This window comes from Amphiura filiformis, chromosome 15, assembly GCF_039555335.1.
Source record: "Amphiura filiformis chromosome 15, Afil_fr2py, whole genome shotgun sequence".
In the NCBI taxonomy this organism is placed as follows: Eukaryota; Metazoa; Echinodermata; class Ophiuroidea; order Amphilepidida; family Amphiuridae; genus Amphiura; species Amphiura filiformis.
In genome coordinates this window covers 58099640-58114884 of record NC_092642.1, presented here as the reverse complement: position 1 = coordinate 58114884, position 15245 = coordinate 58099640, and the positions used below count along the sequence as shown (strand labels likewise).

Sequence of the window (15245 nt, the reverse complement as noted above, 5' to 3'; positions counted from 1 at the left end):
CTTGAATGACTGACGATTCATGAGAATATGATAAATGTAATAACATTTTATCAACAACAGTGCGAGTATTGACATCGATTCGTTCTATATGGGAATCCTTGTTACATGAAATTTGGTGGATCGCTTGGTGTTGACATTTTGTGACTCAAAACTCGGAAATATAAAATAAATGTTTTATATTCTTTGGTAACAATAATTGCAAAAACTGTTTGATTTGATATTACGCCCGATGATATAAACTACAACTTTTGCGACTGTGCACGGATTCAAAACGTGTGGTAGCCAAAATAATACTTATAATGGCAACGTTAACTAGGCGGGGGTAGACTGTTTATTTATATGGATCTTTGTGGTGCATGCTACGAACGGAGTCCACTTTCCGATTCTGCATATGTTAATAATATATATATACATAAATCCCGATTTGTATCAACTTGTGTACAATTAATCCACAGCTGATCTTTTCAGTGATGATACTCCCTCTGCCGTCAATGAACTAGACTTCATCGGCTTGGCTTAATCAAAAATACTAAAAATTAATTTTAGTATCTTTGGCTTAATTAATTGATGAATTTATTCATATTTTTACGACGGACGGTGCAGTGCACCACCAAATGAGAGACAAAAATAGAATAATAAATGATGGCGCTATAAACATTTCCCCGGTGACCACTCTGCGCAGGCGGCGGATGACATGATCGAGCCGGCAACTCGTGAAACCGCCCGGCCGTATGGCATTTTCCATATACTCGGTTAGTTTTGTGGGGTTCATTATCGAACCCCAACGGTTTTAGCTTGTATTTATATTATTTATCAACATAGGCCTATTTGTTTGTGATATTTCAAGCGTTTTAAAATTTCAAAATAATCCCATTCAATTACACGGTTGACGATGAAAATTTACTGAATTTAGGGAATGCATGTCATACACCACCTGACTCTGCGGGTCCCCGGGCGAGAACCACGGTCCGCGAAACCGCAGTGAAAAGTCACTTCACTCCGGTTTCGCGGTCCGGGTTTCGCGACTCTCGGACCAGAGCGGTCACAGGAATGGTTAGAGTAAAGATACTCAATACATGTATTGAGTATCTTTGGTTACAGTTTTGTTTCTCAATCGGAGAGGAAGCCGCGTTGTAAGACGAATTTTGTAAAGGCAAATTAAATAAAAGAAAAAGAAATCATGTTAGGGAGGCAGTCTAGTACAAATGAAGCAAAGTCGGAAATGAAACCTGGTGATAAGCTATCAAGCAGCCATTTCCAAGAATATTGCACAATATGATTTATAAATAAATATCGTATCCGGAAACAAGTGACCTTCGTGGAAGAACAAACAAACAACTAAATTTTCTATTAAGTTCCTGCATTAGATAACTTAGTGATTGTCTGACCATGTTGACGGTCTCTGGTATGTATCATTTAGATTTCATTGACAGAGAGCATCATAGTTTGCCTGTAAGTTATACGAATACAAGAAATTATAGGCCGGGACGTGAAAACAACATGCGCAGATCAATCAAATTAGGTTACTGGACCGTGCGCCCACTGCGCATCGCAAGCGTTACACTTTGCGCCGAGTACGTGCTTGGAATGTTTTGTTTTTGAGCTGCAAGGAAATTTGCTAAAAATAACACAAGTCCGCTCTCTCCTATAGCGCTACGTTCATCCTTTTGATATTAAGGCAAATTTTAGATCGAGTGTTGATTCCAAAGTGAGAAAAATATGTGTAAAAAAATCAATATCATATTATTTTTTTTCATTATTTTAATATTATGATATTGAAATAAAGTTGCTTGATCTATCAATATTTTGATTTCAATAATGATTGATCATAATTTCTTTATTCTTTTGTGGTGTTATAATGATAAAAAGAACTGTTTATGTATTGTATAATAATGCGTATTCAATTTTCAGAATTAACTAATTGACGAGATCAAAGTGCACATCCTTATCTTTACTTGATGAACGGGTGACTATCTGGAAAGGCAAGGCGATAATATCTACTTCAGAGTTCGCAGTTCAACACTAAAACAAACTTGAATAACTGATATAGGGAAATTTGTGTTCTTGGAGTATGATAATTGGATTAGTAGTGTCTGTAGAGCTCCGGGGGTACACCCTTACGGTTGTTATTGGGTATGGTAAATTGAACAAAATAAAAGCTAGCTCTAAATGTGATTTTATTGTGTATGTTTTTTTTATTTATTTGTTTGTTTGTTTTCTTATTTTACAAAATAGATATTGACTGCTGCCTTTTTTTACTCGAGATGCAACTAGTGTGGAATCAAAATAAGCTCCTATGATTTCATGCAACAACTTATGAATTAGCAACTAAATAATATCGGTGATCTCATCAAGTAAATGATACATTGGGTTTTATGACAGGCCCATTGCTTTTTTACTTTACCCCAATAGTTCAATAGCATATATAAGGCCGTGTAAAATTAATATTTTGGTTCTCGTCCCTCCTCCTCAATTTCTGGGATTTGTCAGATTTTTTTTTTTTTTTTTAGATTTTTCAATTTTTTAGACTTTGGAATGATTTATGAAATCTTCATACATATAAATAAGTTTATTAGAGAACAAGCATCACTTCCAAGTCTTTTTGTGGTACTCTAGGGGTTTATCCTCAGAATCTCACATTTGAAAAAAAAAGGGCCTCATCGTTTCCTCGAGCACTGTTGGAGAAGACCGAAAACTACTGACAATGCTAATTTTACATTGGAAAAAAAAAAAAAAAAAAACACCTCCCTCCCTCATCAATTCATGAAAATCCTCTGGACGAGAACCAAAACATTAATTTTATACGGCCTAAGCTTAACACGGCGCTGACGGTCATGTCCAATATTACATATTCTTGCCTCAAAACACTGCTCGATGTAGGCTCTCTGAGTATACAATTTATGAAATAAAGGTAATGTTTCTCATTTGATTTTTGTTTCATAATCTCTCAGACTCAGAGCCCCTTTACTAAAGAGGCTACCCAAAATAATCAAAAGTGTCACCCCCGGTTATCTTGCACGCAATGGTAAGGACAAAGGTTGACAATATTTTGATATACCATTGGTATATCTAATATCGTTTGAACATACATCTAATTTGCTTGTCCAAAAATATTGATCATTTAATATGCTGCGATGAACCAAGTTCGAAACTGTCACGGATACCAACATTTGATTTGACGTGAACGTAAGTTTAATTAATTAGGCCTATTATTATACGCAAGAGGACTGTGGTACCAGCTAACTTTCTATATTTTGTTGGCATCGTTAATTCCTTTATTTTTAGCTGCAGTCAGTATCGTAGTGTCATAGGGCACGTGCCCCCCCAATCGATCTGAAATTTTTAAACACCCTGACGTGGGGGGTTTTCGAATATTTTTAATGGGGATGTGCCACACAGACCTTCGGATGCCGACTTTCTCAATAATCCTACCTACTTTTTGCTGTTCTTGCAACCCATCAGTATACCAATTGTTTTCAAAAAGACCCAAAAAGCAACCAAATTTGCCCAAATTGGATATTTCTAATGGCACTTTTGCCGAAATCCCGTATAAAACTATGCCGAGTAACTGCTTTTTCCTTTTTTTTTGTATTGTGCTTCAAAACAATTAAAGAAATAATGTCACCATTTATTACAAAACAATAGTTTTGATATATTAACGATATCTTCCTTACGGAACGTTAATTTAGCTATATGTTACCTCATCGGTCAATGTCGACCATTCTTGGCTTCTACGTTTTCAATTTCGTTTTACTTATTCAGCCGGCAATGGACAAACCAAACAATGAACCCAAATAGCACCCAGAAAAATAACGCCCAGAAAATTTTGAAAAGCGAGTTGATATCGCATTGCTTTGAGGGCAATGAAGAGGGGAGTAAAGATGCACTACAACGACTTGAAAACCTACTGAAGAGGAAAGCCAAACCTGGTGACTTTACCCCGCAGCAAGACCCAACCATTGCGGCATGTTTAGGTAAGAATTAGCAGTGCAAATTTTTGACAGTAGAATGTAATAGCTACCTTATGTAAAACACCTGTTGTTTGTACCAAGACATATCATTTACATGTAGTGGGTGTTCTCCATTTTGTTATTGATCAAAAGTAAATACATTAATGGCAGCTATTAATTAATGGTAAATTATGCCTTACATCAAATCCACTTGATTACTCACGTTTTTAGACGTTTCATCTTCCTACAGAAGACTTCATCAGTAATGTGATGAACTAGCAACACTCCTACTCTCATTTCCAGAGGGTGTAGTTCTTTGTAATAGCTGGTCATATACATGATTGAGTGAGTATGTCCCTTCATCGCGGTTGATAACGTTGCCCCCCCGGTTTCTGATCCACATTGCTTATTTAATCCATCTGGTTTGCTTACATGAATCTTTGTCGATTACTTTGGCTCCATCCCAATCAATGACATGGTTTTGTTGTGAAACATGGTCTGTGATGGCGGACTTGTTAATTTCATCGACCGACTCCTTTCGAACAGCGCGTGTGAATTTCCTCTCCGTTTTCTTTTCAGATTCTTTTAAATGTTCTTTCAGTCTTACCCCGAAAGGTCTGCCGGTTTCCCCAATGTACGACTTCTTGCAACTTTTACATGGTATTTCATAAACACAATCGCAAGTTTTGGTGGCTTCTATTTTGTCTTTGGTTTTGTTTTGTTTCAGCGTATTGTGTGGTCTCATCGTTGTCTGGATGTTATGCTTTTTAAACACACGTTGCAGTCTTTCAGACACACCTTGGACATAGGGTATCACTACCATGCCCTTACTTCTTTCTGTGTTCTTGTCCTTTACTTTCTTCTACGCTTTGGTCTTATCTGATCTGATGTTTTACTTTTTCAATCGTCCAGTTAGGATATCCACATTGATTTAGCGCATGTTTGATGTGTTCCTCCTCCTGTTGTTTATCTTCCTCTTCCGTTACAATCGCGTCTTTCCGATCAAGCAATGTTTGGTGTAAGGGATGTTGCGAAGCAAAGTTTAAATACTGGTCGGTGTGCTTTTTCTTTCTGTACACTGTTGTCTTTACCGAACCGTCTTCTTTCCGATTGATCAGCGTATCGAGGAAAGGTATTTTTCCTTCTGCTTCTTCCTCGTGCGTAAACTTAATGTTGTTGGTTGGATCCGCTTTGTTGAGGTGATCTGTCAGTTCTTGCGTAGTGCCCTTTGGTATAATCTCGAGGATATCGTCGACATATCTTTTCCATAATTTTGGCCGACAAGCGATGGGTGCATTGGCTATGGCTTTTTGTTCCAGCCATTCCATTCCAGCCATTCCATAAAAAAAAAACCTCTGGAGATGAGAGTAGGAGTGTTGCTGGTTCATCACATTACTGATGAAGTCTTCCGTAGGAAGATGAAACGTCTAAAAACGTGAGTAATCAAGTGGATTTGTAAGGCATAACCAATAATTGATATCTAACAATCCTGATGAACTTATTCAAGGAATTAATGGCAGCTATTACATCCTACTATTATACTCATCCTTATATCCTTTTAAATGTGTACTACAATTTGAAAAAATATGAGCCATTGGGCCTTTTCAAATTCAGAGTTTTAGTTTTGGTTTTTGTCACGTTGTTTCTCATTGTCGTAGCTAAGCTTTGGCGAAAGCTTTTATCGTTAGCTTTGTCTCTACCCTTTGTACAAATCGAAAACTTTAAGAATGTATTTTCAATTTCTTACCGCAGATTTTCATGATCAAAGTCAGCTGATCAAAGTAGACAAAAAGAAGTCTTTGAATTTTACAGCGTAATTTGCGCAAGCAGGGGAAGAAAGCTACATTTGAAAATGTGGTGTAGTAAAACATATTTGAATAATCCTATGGATTATTTCACTGTGGTTAATTCAATGATGGATTTCGCATTCAGCATGTACCTAAATTAGGTCTTGTTAGAAAATGCATATTGTGGCACCTTATTTCTATCTAAGTCCTTTTGCAATCATATATCTGGAAATTTCACACATGGTCTAATAATGGGTCACCATACTGTTCGCATTTATCATGTAGTGGCAATGTATATGGTCAATTCCAGCCAAAGCGGGACAAAATTCTCTCTGGGGGCCATTTTGAAAATGTTTTCCTTTTCAATTCTAGACTTATCAAATGAGACGATCATATCTAGTGAATCATCAGGTGGAAGTGCCATCGGATTGAAAAATAACTTTTCTTGCTAGACCAAATAAAGTGTTAAATGCGCATATGCATGTTACCCACGAATTCAAGCCTTTTTCACCTGTTGTACGCCATAAAATTTCACTTTCTTTAATATCTTTCAATATTTTATGCGTGACTCATATACACTAGAAATCGGTGAAGACTTTGAACGTAAAATAGAATTTTATTACATATATCTACAAAGAAATATTTTGGTTATTACAAATTTTAAGAAAGAACCAGGTGTACAGTTAAGATTGTGTCAATTCTTCGAACTCTTTCCAAAGTGGCTGTCATTTAACATTACTGTATTATTTCGAAAGATTAGAATAAATGCTTCATATAAATATAAAGTTAGATTTTGTATCTCGTCGCAGGATGAGGATCTCGGATGGATTCGTGGGTAACAGCGTCTGGAAAATAGCATTTCCTAGTATTTTTTTTAATAAAAATAAAAATACTTTTCCGCATGTGAATAATTCAGGCTGCAATGGCACTAAAATGAATTTTAATCAAAATACAAACTACATGGAATACTTAGAATGGATCATTATGGCATTTTGGGTATAAAAATTTTGAGAATAATGAAGTTGCCCAATTCAAATAGACAGAGCAAACAGTTTTATATTATTATTTTAGTAAAATCATTCCATATTTTCATGCAGCAATATTCTATTAACTTGTGTTTGACAGTTCCTATGACCTAAAACACTATCAATACATTGTTAACTATAATTTAAGTAGGGATTCGTGGGTAACCAAAATGTTCGTGGGTAACACATATTTGAAGGTATGTATTGGTAGGCGGCAAAATAAAAAATATTACAGAAGGTTGGAAACCATCATGCGGTTATTCCTCCATTGTGTTTCAATGATTCCCGTTTCTCTAACCAATTGCATTTACCCAAAAAATGGTAATTTAGGATAATCAATCAAAACCTCATGATACAGCTTCAGTATACCTTCAAGAGGACTCTATTAAACAGGACTGTTTTGGAACCTATTTCGCATGTTTTCAAAATGTTAAGATGCATAAGAAACATATAATTTACGAGTAAATCCTTGGATTCGTGGGTAACGCCGAATTCGTGGGTAAAGCTATAAGTACTATAGTACCGTTTGGGGTTTGCGTTTCTTAGGTGCATAAACTGTAAGTACTGTAAAAATTAGCATACCCATGGCTTGAATATGTGCTGATTTAAACTTAAAATAAACAATCACCTTGTTTTTCAAGGTTAGCATCTATTCGGGATTCGTGGGTAACAAAAGTTTAAACCGTCGTAGATTCTTTTTTAAAGCGTTGAACGTATTTTTACGATTTGCAATTTTAAGCGCTTGTCAAACTAAATTCAGTGTCCAAAGTCATTAAATGTTAATTTAAGTTATGGCAATTATATTTGCTGGACTCGTGGGTAACAGTTGATACGTGGGTAACGTCAGATTTGATTTTATGGAATTTTATGGGTAAAACGTATTTGCATAAAATAATCACTTGGACCTCAGAATTATAGAACAAAACTTCGTTTTATGATATAGTCATTTATGGCATATTCACTTAACATTTTTCAGAACGATCATTTTATTTTTGATTCGCGGATAACAAAATTATTAGCCAAATTGACTTAATGGCCTCTAGAGTCCACAAACTTTGGTGGAATTCAATCGTTTTACATATGATGAGAGATCATGCAAACGTCTTTCTAACGGTAATAATTTCATTTTGATTGAAGGACATTCAATGACATATATGGTGCTTTATCTTTGAATTCGTGGGTAACGCCAATTCATTTAAGCCATTATAACTTGTCCCCTGGTATGACTTGCTAGTAAAGGCCTATATGCACAAAGAGAGCACATTGGACGTGACATGATATGCTCCATCAATAACGTGATTTCCTTTATTAATGACATTTTAAAGTGGAAAGTTAACATAGAGAGAATTTTGTCCCGCTTTCGCTGGAATTGACCATATAGTTTCCAAAGAAATGCTTTATTCCTTTTTTACACAGGCAAACATTTCAACCTCGCTGCATTTTTCATCGACAAGGGTGTGACCGTGGTGAATGAAGCTACGGTGTCTCTAGTAGAGACGGAATTACCTTATCTTATGCGAGTTTGGGAAAGACAAAGGGAGGTAAGATTTAAAAAGGCGCAATTAATTTACCCTACAATTCCTGTAATAATATTTCACAAAAGTACCGCATAAACCTGATCGCACAAACCCTATTAAATCTCCATGATCTCACTAACGTTACATTGCAAAAATGTCCCAAATTCGCCCACTTCACTCACTCTCTTGCGTTACTAATATACCACTAACAAACGTATGGTGAAGGAGATTTTCCAAGCGTGAAATTTGCTCACCTGGGAGCTTTAGGAATGCAGTACTTTTCCTTGTTCACTCGGTTGATGGACTGTTGAATCATCCTTGTTACTGGTAAGAGATTGTCGCATTGGATCGTAACGTGAGTCATGTGACATGCTCTGGCGTACGGTAGTAAGGAGTTGTAGGCTCCGGAAAGTTTATGGTGGCCCTGGTCACTGATGTCATCTTTGTTTGTCGTGATGTGAATAGATTCATTTACGCCCCGACCGAAACCGAACAAAAACGATTAACTAATGTGTTGTATTTCCCTGCATTTTCATCAACAAATAACTTTCTATTGTATATATATAGGATGCCAAAGTTGAAGCTCAATGGAATGATAAACACTTACATGTGTTCCAATCAAGCTGGTTACAATTCCCCGTTTATACATCAAGTCTTGTCAACATCAATGTATCACATAATGATCTCGTCGTAATACCTGAGGTACTACTATGGGGACTACCTGAGTTACAGACGTTAAACCTATCCTACAATAAGTTGCTATGTCTACCTGGACCCATCAATGAGGACAGAAAGGAAAACTCAAGGTAATGCTTCTGAAAACAATGACCACGATTTGGCTCCCCTCCGTCTTGAATGGCCAGAGTGGGGTCAGAGAAGCGTCAAGTCGTCAAGTCCGGACGTCAATTGTTGATAAATTTATGATATTTTTCCAGTGGCGTAGACTTTCACAATCAAAGGGCAGCCAAATGAGGGCCGAAAAACCGATTCGCCATTGAAGCATTCGTTGGGCAGGAAAAACCTCCTATGTGTCATTGGCCCCTGAACATGTTTAAAGCAAAACCTCCTATGTAGCCTCTTGGTAGTTTTGTTTTAAACACTGCATTTACATAGGAAGTTTTTCCTGCTGAACTCATTTGAGGGCCAGCGGGGGAATGGTTTGCCCCGGGGGGGGGGGGTTCTTCCTGGTTGAAGGTATACGGGGATGTGCCACGGTTTTGGGGTACCTTTTCAGCGATTTTGGTATATCGATGGGTGGGTTTTCAGTGGAGACCATTTTGGCAAAAGTGCCCTTAAAGCGCCCAATTATGGCAAATTTGGGTGCTTTTTGGGTGTTTTTTCTAGAAAATTGGTATACTGGTGGGTAGCAAATACAGCAAAAAGTAGGTATAGAGAAAGTCAGCATCCGAAAGTCTGCGTGGCACACCCCGTACAAAAATTTTCAAGAACCCCCCCCGGTGGTTTGCCGGGGGAAATGATTATAATCAGCTCCACACTCCTCCGCTGATAACGCCACTATATTATCCACCCTGATTGTCAAATTAAAATTTACATGTAGATAGATGGACCTACCCTAAATTTAACACCATTTTTGTCCATTGAACAAACTTTTGTCCATGACTTTATTGTAGTCTGAAAGAACTTGTTGCGTCTAACAACAACCTAAGCGGTGTGCCTACGGAAATTTTTCAACTTGGAAATCTTCAAACGCTTGAACTTCATAACAACGATATATGCAGCCTCGACCCTGCAGATTCCGTATCACGATTGGGACATCACGGTAAGCTTGTTTTCATATACCAATGATTATTGAGCACATCATATCTACAGAAGAGGGTTTTTTTTAAAGAAAGATACAGCTGGTATTTCAAATTGATTCCGTGGAAATATCATCCAACAATGAATGTAAAGAAGTAAAGAAATATTTCGCGTTGTTTTGTTTTTGTTTTGTTTTTGTCAAATGTTGTTATTAATTATTGAGAATTCAGCTGGAAGTGACTTTCTGGATTACCAGATATTGTCCCTTTGGTAAAAGATTGCTTTAATGGGCATGTATGGGAAATATTTCTGTGTTTCCGAACTCTCCTATAGCATCAAAATGTCAGTTAGTACTGTGCAATTCTGACTGTACGATTATCTTAATGTCTTTGCCACTGCAGGAACAGAAGAAAAGTGGATATGTCCTAACCTGAAAGAACTAGATTTGAGGAACAATCATCTAGAAACACTACCTTCGACAGCCATTGTAGGGGCGAGTGGTTTGAGGAAACTGAGAATTTCCAAGAACTATCTGACATCGTTGCCACCTTCATGGCGTTGTCCACTGGTAACATTCTGATATGAGTATTAAAGGGGGTCTCCGGCAATCATAACATTATGCCTTCTATGTTAGAAAAATAATTATCGAGTACGAATCACATGGTTTTATTTTAAACAAACAAACAAACAAAAACAAGTCCAATGACGTAATGGTTATTTGTGCTCAATTATTGCCAGCCTTTATTGTATTACTGGGACGTCATTGCACTCGACAATTTCAGCGCCCGGGAATTTTGAATATCGCGTGTTGAGAGACGGATGTTTTTATTCGTTTTAATGATCACTATGAGTTTGTTTTAAATAAAACCACGTAATTCGTGCTAGATAATTATTTTTCTTACATAATGCTGTGATTGCCGGAGACTTCCTTTAATGAAACAAACAACGTTTTTTCTCAAAATGCTTCATTTGTACTTAAAATAAAGCACATTTAACAATCCCACATTTTAAGTGCGTTTTTGCCCACGGCCTTGTAGTTGTCAGCTGGGATGTTCCGCTCAGCTTTCTCTAGAACTTGCAGCTTTGTTTTGGATGCTGTCCTCCCTCTCAGTGTTTTTTGCAACGGATAACGCTGCGGACAATAATACCGCTACATATGTCGCAACGGAAAACACCCTTAAGACGCCAGACTATAAGCCTGATGAGAGTTTTTAAACCCATGCAAGGATTGAATTTTCCGTATTCAAATCGACATATCAATATATCTAAAATATCTTCATACAACAAATTAAGTAACTCGAATAAGTATACTCTTTCTTTTGTGGTATGCCAATTTTATTTCGCTATGCACATCGTATGTATATGACATTGACTCGGAACACTGCAACATATTTCTTAACATTATCTGCCATGTATATGATTAGATGATGTATATAAGGCAGTACGTATAAGGAATTTTGAGTTATTTTCTTGATTATGTATTTGAAAACCCGGTAAATGCAATATTGTGAGAGAAACATGTTTTTACGTAGCGGTCTGTCTTGCCAATATACAAGTTTGTAAGATAGATTAGGGTAAAGCCATTCTGGGGTACACCAATGAAATATGTTCTTTTTTATTTCGTTTAATTGAAGGAAACTCTAGACGTTGCCGAAAATTCTCTCGAAACATTATCCGACCTGCATCAACACTGGAACTTAACACTATCAACCGTGGATCTCAGCAACAATAGACTTGGAGACATCCCTAATACAATATGCCGGCTTACGGCCTTGGATTCGCTGAATATATCAAACAATTGCCTCAAGAAACTCCCGTCACGCAACAAGTGGCAAATATTCAAATTGCACTCTCTCAATTTGTCGACAAATCAACTTAGTTTCAAAAACGAAAGGTAATGTAAATGATAACTGAAGCTGGACAAGTTACAAGACTACTTAAAGGGGCATTTCGTGATCCACAGCCTCATCCCCCCACTTTACAACGCATTGTCTATGGAGCAGTGTAATACACATAATCATGCATAACTCGCAAACGCAAAATCGGAATCAACTGAAATTTTGGGAATAGGCTTTTTCGTGGATATGTACTGAAAAATGTCATAAAAAGAGGATGCTAGGATCACGAAACACTCCTTTAAGCAAATCAAATGTTTTATAGCTGAAATCAGAGTTGATAAGTAGTAGATACACCTGTCACCAACTGTCAACATTTGACAACAGCAGGCAAAGGTCACTTTCTGGAAAGCGGGACTGATACGAACGTGATGTATAACCAGGTCCCAGATCCCATAACTGATTTCCCATGGCCGCATGACGAATTGGCTCAATGGTATACTCAGTCGTAAAGTGACGAATGATTTGAATTTTGACAAAACTATAGACATACAAATTCATACATACATCTATCTGTATGTAATCAACATTGTCATTGAATTTGTACACGATATTTGTTTTCAGCTTTGATGTGAAGGACAAGAGGTCTACCAGGATACGAACATTTTCGTCATCAGTAACACCACCTTCGTCACCAGAGGCGCATCCAGACGGCGAATTTGACTTTCTAAATGCTCTCATAGACAGTCTTAAGCATTTAGATTTGTCCAACAATCACCTGGAAGCTGTACCTCCTTGCGTTTGTCGACTGCATCGGTTATTGGACCTAGATCTTAGTGGGTAAGCTATCGGAGAAATCCCCCTGTTCTAAAAAGCTGTTTTATTTTCAAGAAGCCGTATTTACACAATTTAAAACGGACTCACGGAGTCGTACTGTCTTTTAAAGAGGAAACCCCGCCAGATTTGTTCTTCTGGGGTGAACCAAACCTGCGTGGTTATCAAATTAATCAGTGACAAGGTTATCTCTGAATTTGAGAGGTGCTAATTGATGTTTTAATGTTATTGCGTCAATTACCACCTGTCAAATCCAGAGATAATCTTGTCACTGATTAATTTAATAACCAGGCAGGTTTTGTTCACCCCAGAAGAACTGCTCTGGCGGAGCTTCCTCTTTAAGACACTTAAAAGTGTTTAAAAGGGTTATTTTCCCTGCGATGCAACATTATGCCTAATCCCAATATCCTGTATAAGAAAAAAGGCGTGTAACGTATATTAATTTTGCACTTGCCGTACAATCTGCAGTATGCAATGGAGAACAAAAAAGTGAATAAGAAGACTAGACTTCTAAGATCCATGCAATGTCATGCCAGAGGCTGAACCAAAACGCTCAACACACAACCGCCCGTTTCAAGTCGGGGTAGTTGTAACAGGTTGAGAGAACTGACAACAGTATGGAGATATACGGTAACCTGTGCTTGACATATTCAAAACTTTGCACGTCAAACTGATAAAGAAACATTGATGTAGATCAAGCCAGGCAGCGGCCATCCACACCCGGCCATGGTTTCGATCTCGTTTTATCAAGCAGCTCATAGTAGAGTGTGGTCTTGGCAAACTCAGTTGTGTCTTAATAGTAGGGTTGGGCGAATCTGAACTTTTTTTACAAAAGTGATTTAAAACGAGTTGTTTCTATGGCCAAATTTAGCGTAGAACACAAATCCGTCAAAAATTTTGACCTCCGATGACGTTTGACCCCCCTACTATTCAAAAATTCAAAATGGCTGCCAAAATAGCATATTTTTGCTTGTTTGTGGCATATTTTAGTTGATACATGGCTTCAATGTGTCTTTTCATGTGTTTTGGGGGTTGAGGAACACAAATTTGACACTTTTGAGATGATTATCTGTACCCTGTACAAGTTCAGTCGCCAAAATTTCAAAATGGCCACCATAATGACGTCATTTTGCTTGTAATAGTATATTTTAGTAGATACATGACTTCAAATAAGTCTTTTTTATATGTTTTTGGATTTGGGAGCACAATTTTGACACTTATAAGAAGAATTGGAGTACCATGTATGAGTTATCAGTTGCCAGAAATTCAAAATGGCCGCCAAAATGACGTCATTTTGCTTGTAATAGCATATTTTGACAGATACATGGCTACAAATATGTATTTATCTATGTTTTGATGTAGGGAACACAAATTAGACACTTAGCAATACCATACACGAATTATGAGCTGCCAGCATTAAAATATCATCAAATTTTGCTGAAGAAAACTGCTAAAATCTACTTCTCTAAGGAGTAGAAATATGAACAGGATTAGTTCACGTGTGCTTATATGGTATTTCATTGCATTTCTACTGTGAGCAACCTGCATTTTGTATGTTACACTAGGATATTTTTCAACAAAGCGCCAATATCTGCTGACAAGTTTGATTCTGGATACACAGCATCTTGCATGGATTGTCTCAGTTCTTCGCACAAAAACTTCACCACTTTCTACAATGCGAACGTCAAATTGAGCAAATTCTGCTTCATAATCTAGATGTTTTACTTTTGTCGACATGGCTGTCTCTGTCATCTATTCCCAGGAGATCCATCAATGGGAAAATGAAAGCACCAATCAGCAGAGAATAGTTTTCACTGCAGGAACCAATCGTTCTGTATGTATACGTGGACAAACTAACTTATTTGAGTTGATATCAACGACAACATCAAAGAAGTCTATGATGGACACTGCCGACGACACATGAATTCCTTCACAACCTCAGCAATCCTATCAAATCTATTTGATATGAACCCTTTAAAGCCAGTATGGTCGATACTTTGTGTCTCCATCCATGAAGTTTATTCATTGTAGAGGGATATGGAGTGAGTAGCATGACTTGGAGATAGTAGCTTTGAAATCGCAATAAGGGCCAATGTATGGACACTATGATCCATGTGATGAGGTGAACACTTTCTCTATGGCAGTTATGTTTAGCAGCTTCTGAACTGTTCTATGTTTCTGAGACTTTATCAGCTGCATGATCTGCGCTATTGTGGTGGGTCCACGTCGATCAGTTTAAACCCGTCAGACATTTACAAGTTACAACACTTATTAGCAATGTTGATAAACGCCAAAAATGGAAATGGGCAAGAAGTTCTGACAGTGTTTCAGATGTTAAGGTTATTAATTGTTTTAAACTGTTGTGATTTGGTAGTTCACAGCATCTTACGAATGGTAGTGAGCTTTGGCAAAAATTGCATTGCTCAATTCATAGCGAGCGTATAGAAGAATTAAAATATCACATATATACTTTTATAGGTGCTGCGGTTCTTGAGTTACGTTGTGAAGAGGGCTGAAACAACAACACTTTTGTAAAACG

The 15245-nt window shown here is 37.3% G+C and overlaps 1 protein-coding gene across 1 annotated transcript in view; it reads left to right on the top strand.

Annotated features, from left to right (window-relative positions):
- The first annotated feature begins 3784 nt into the window (after window positions 1-3784).
- The window catches only part of LOC140171063 (leucine-rich repeat serine/threonine-protein kinase 1-like), a 37636-nt gene continuing 26175 nt past the window's right edge, over window positions 3785-15245 (top strand). The window contains 7 exon segments of the mRNA XM_072194238.1: window positions 3785-3974; window positions 8179-8303; window positions 8847-9085; window positions 9911-10059; window positions 10439-10605; window positions 11672-11868; window positions 12497-12712. Coding sequence (XP_072050339.1) covers window positions 3785-3974; window positions 8179-8303; window positions 8847-9085; window positions 9911-10059; window positions 10439-10605; window positions 11672-11868; window positions 12497-12712 — 1283 coding nt within the window.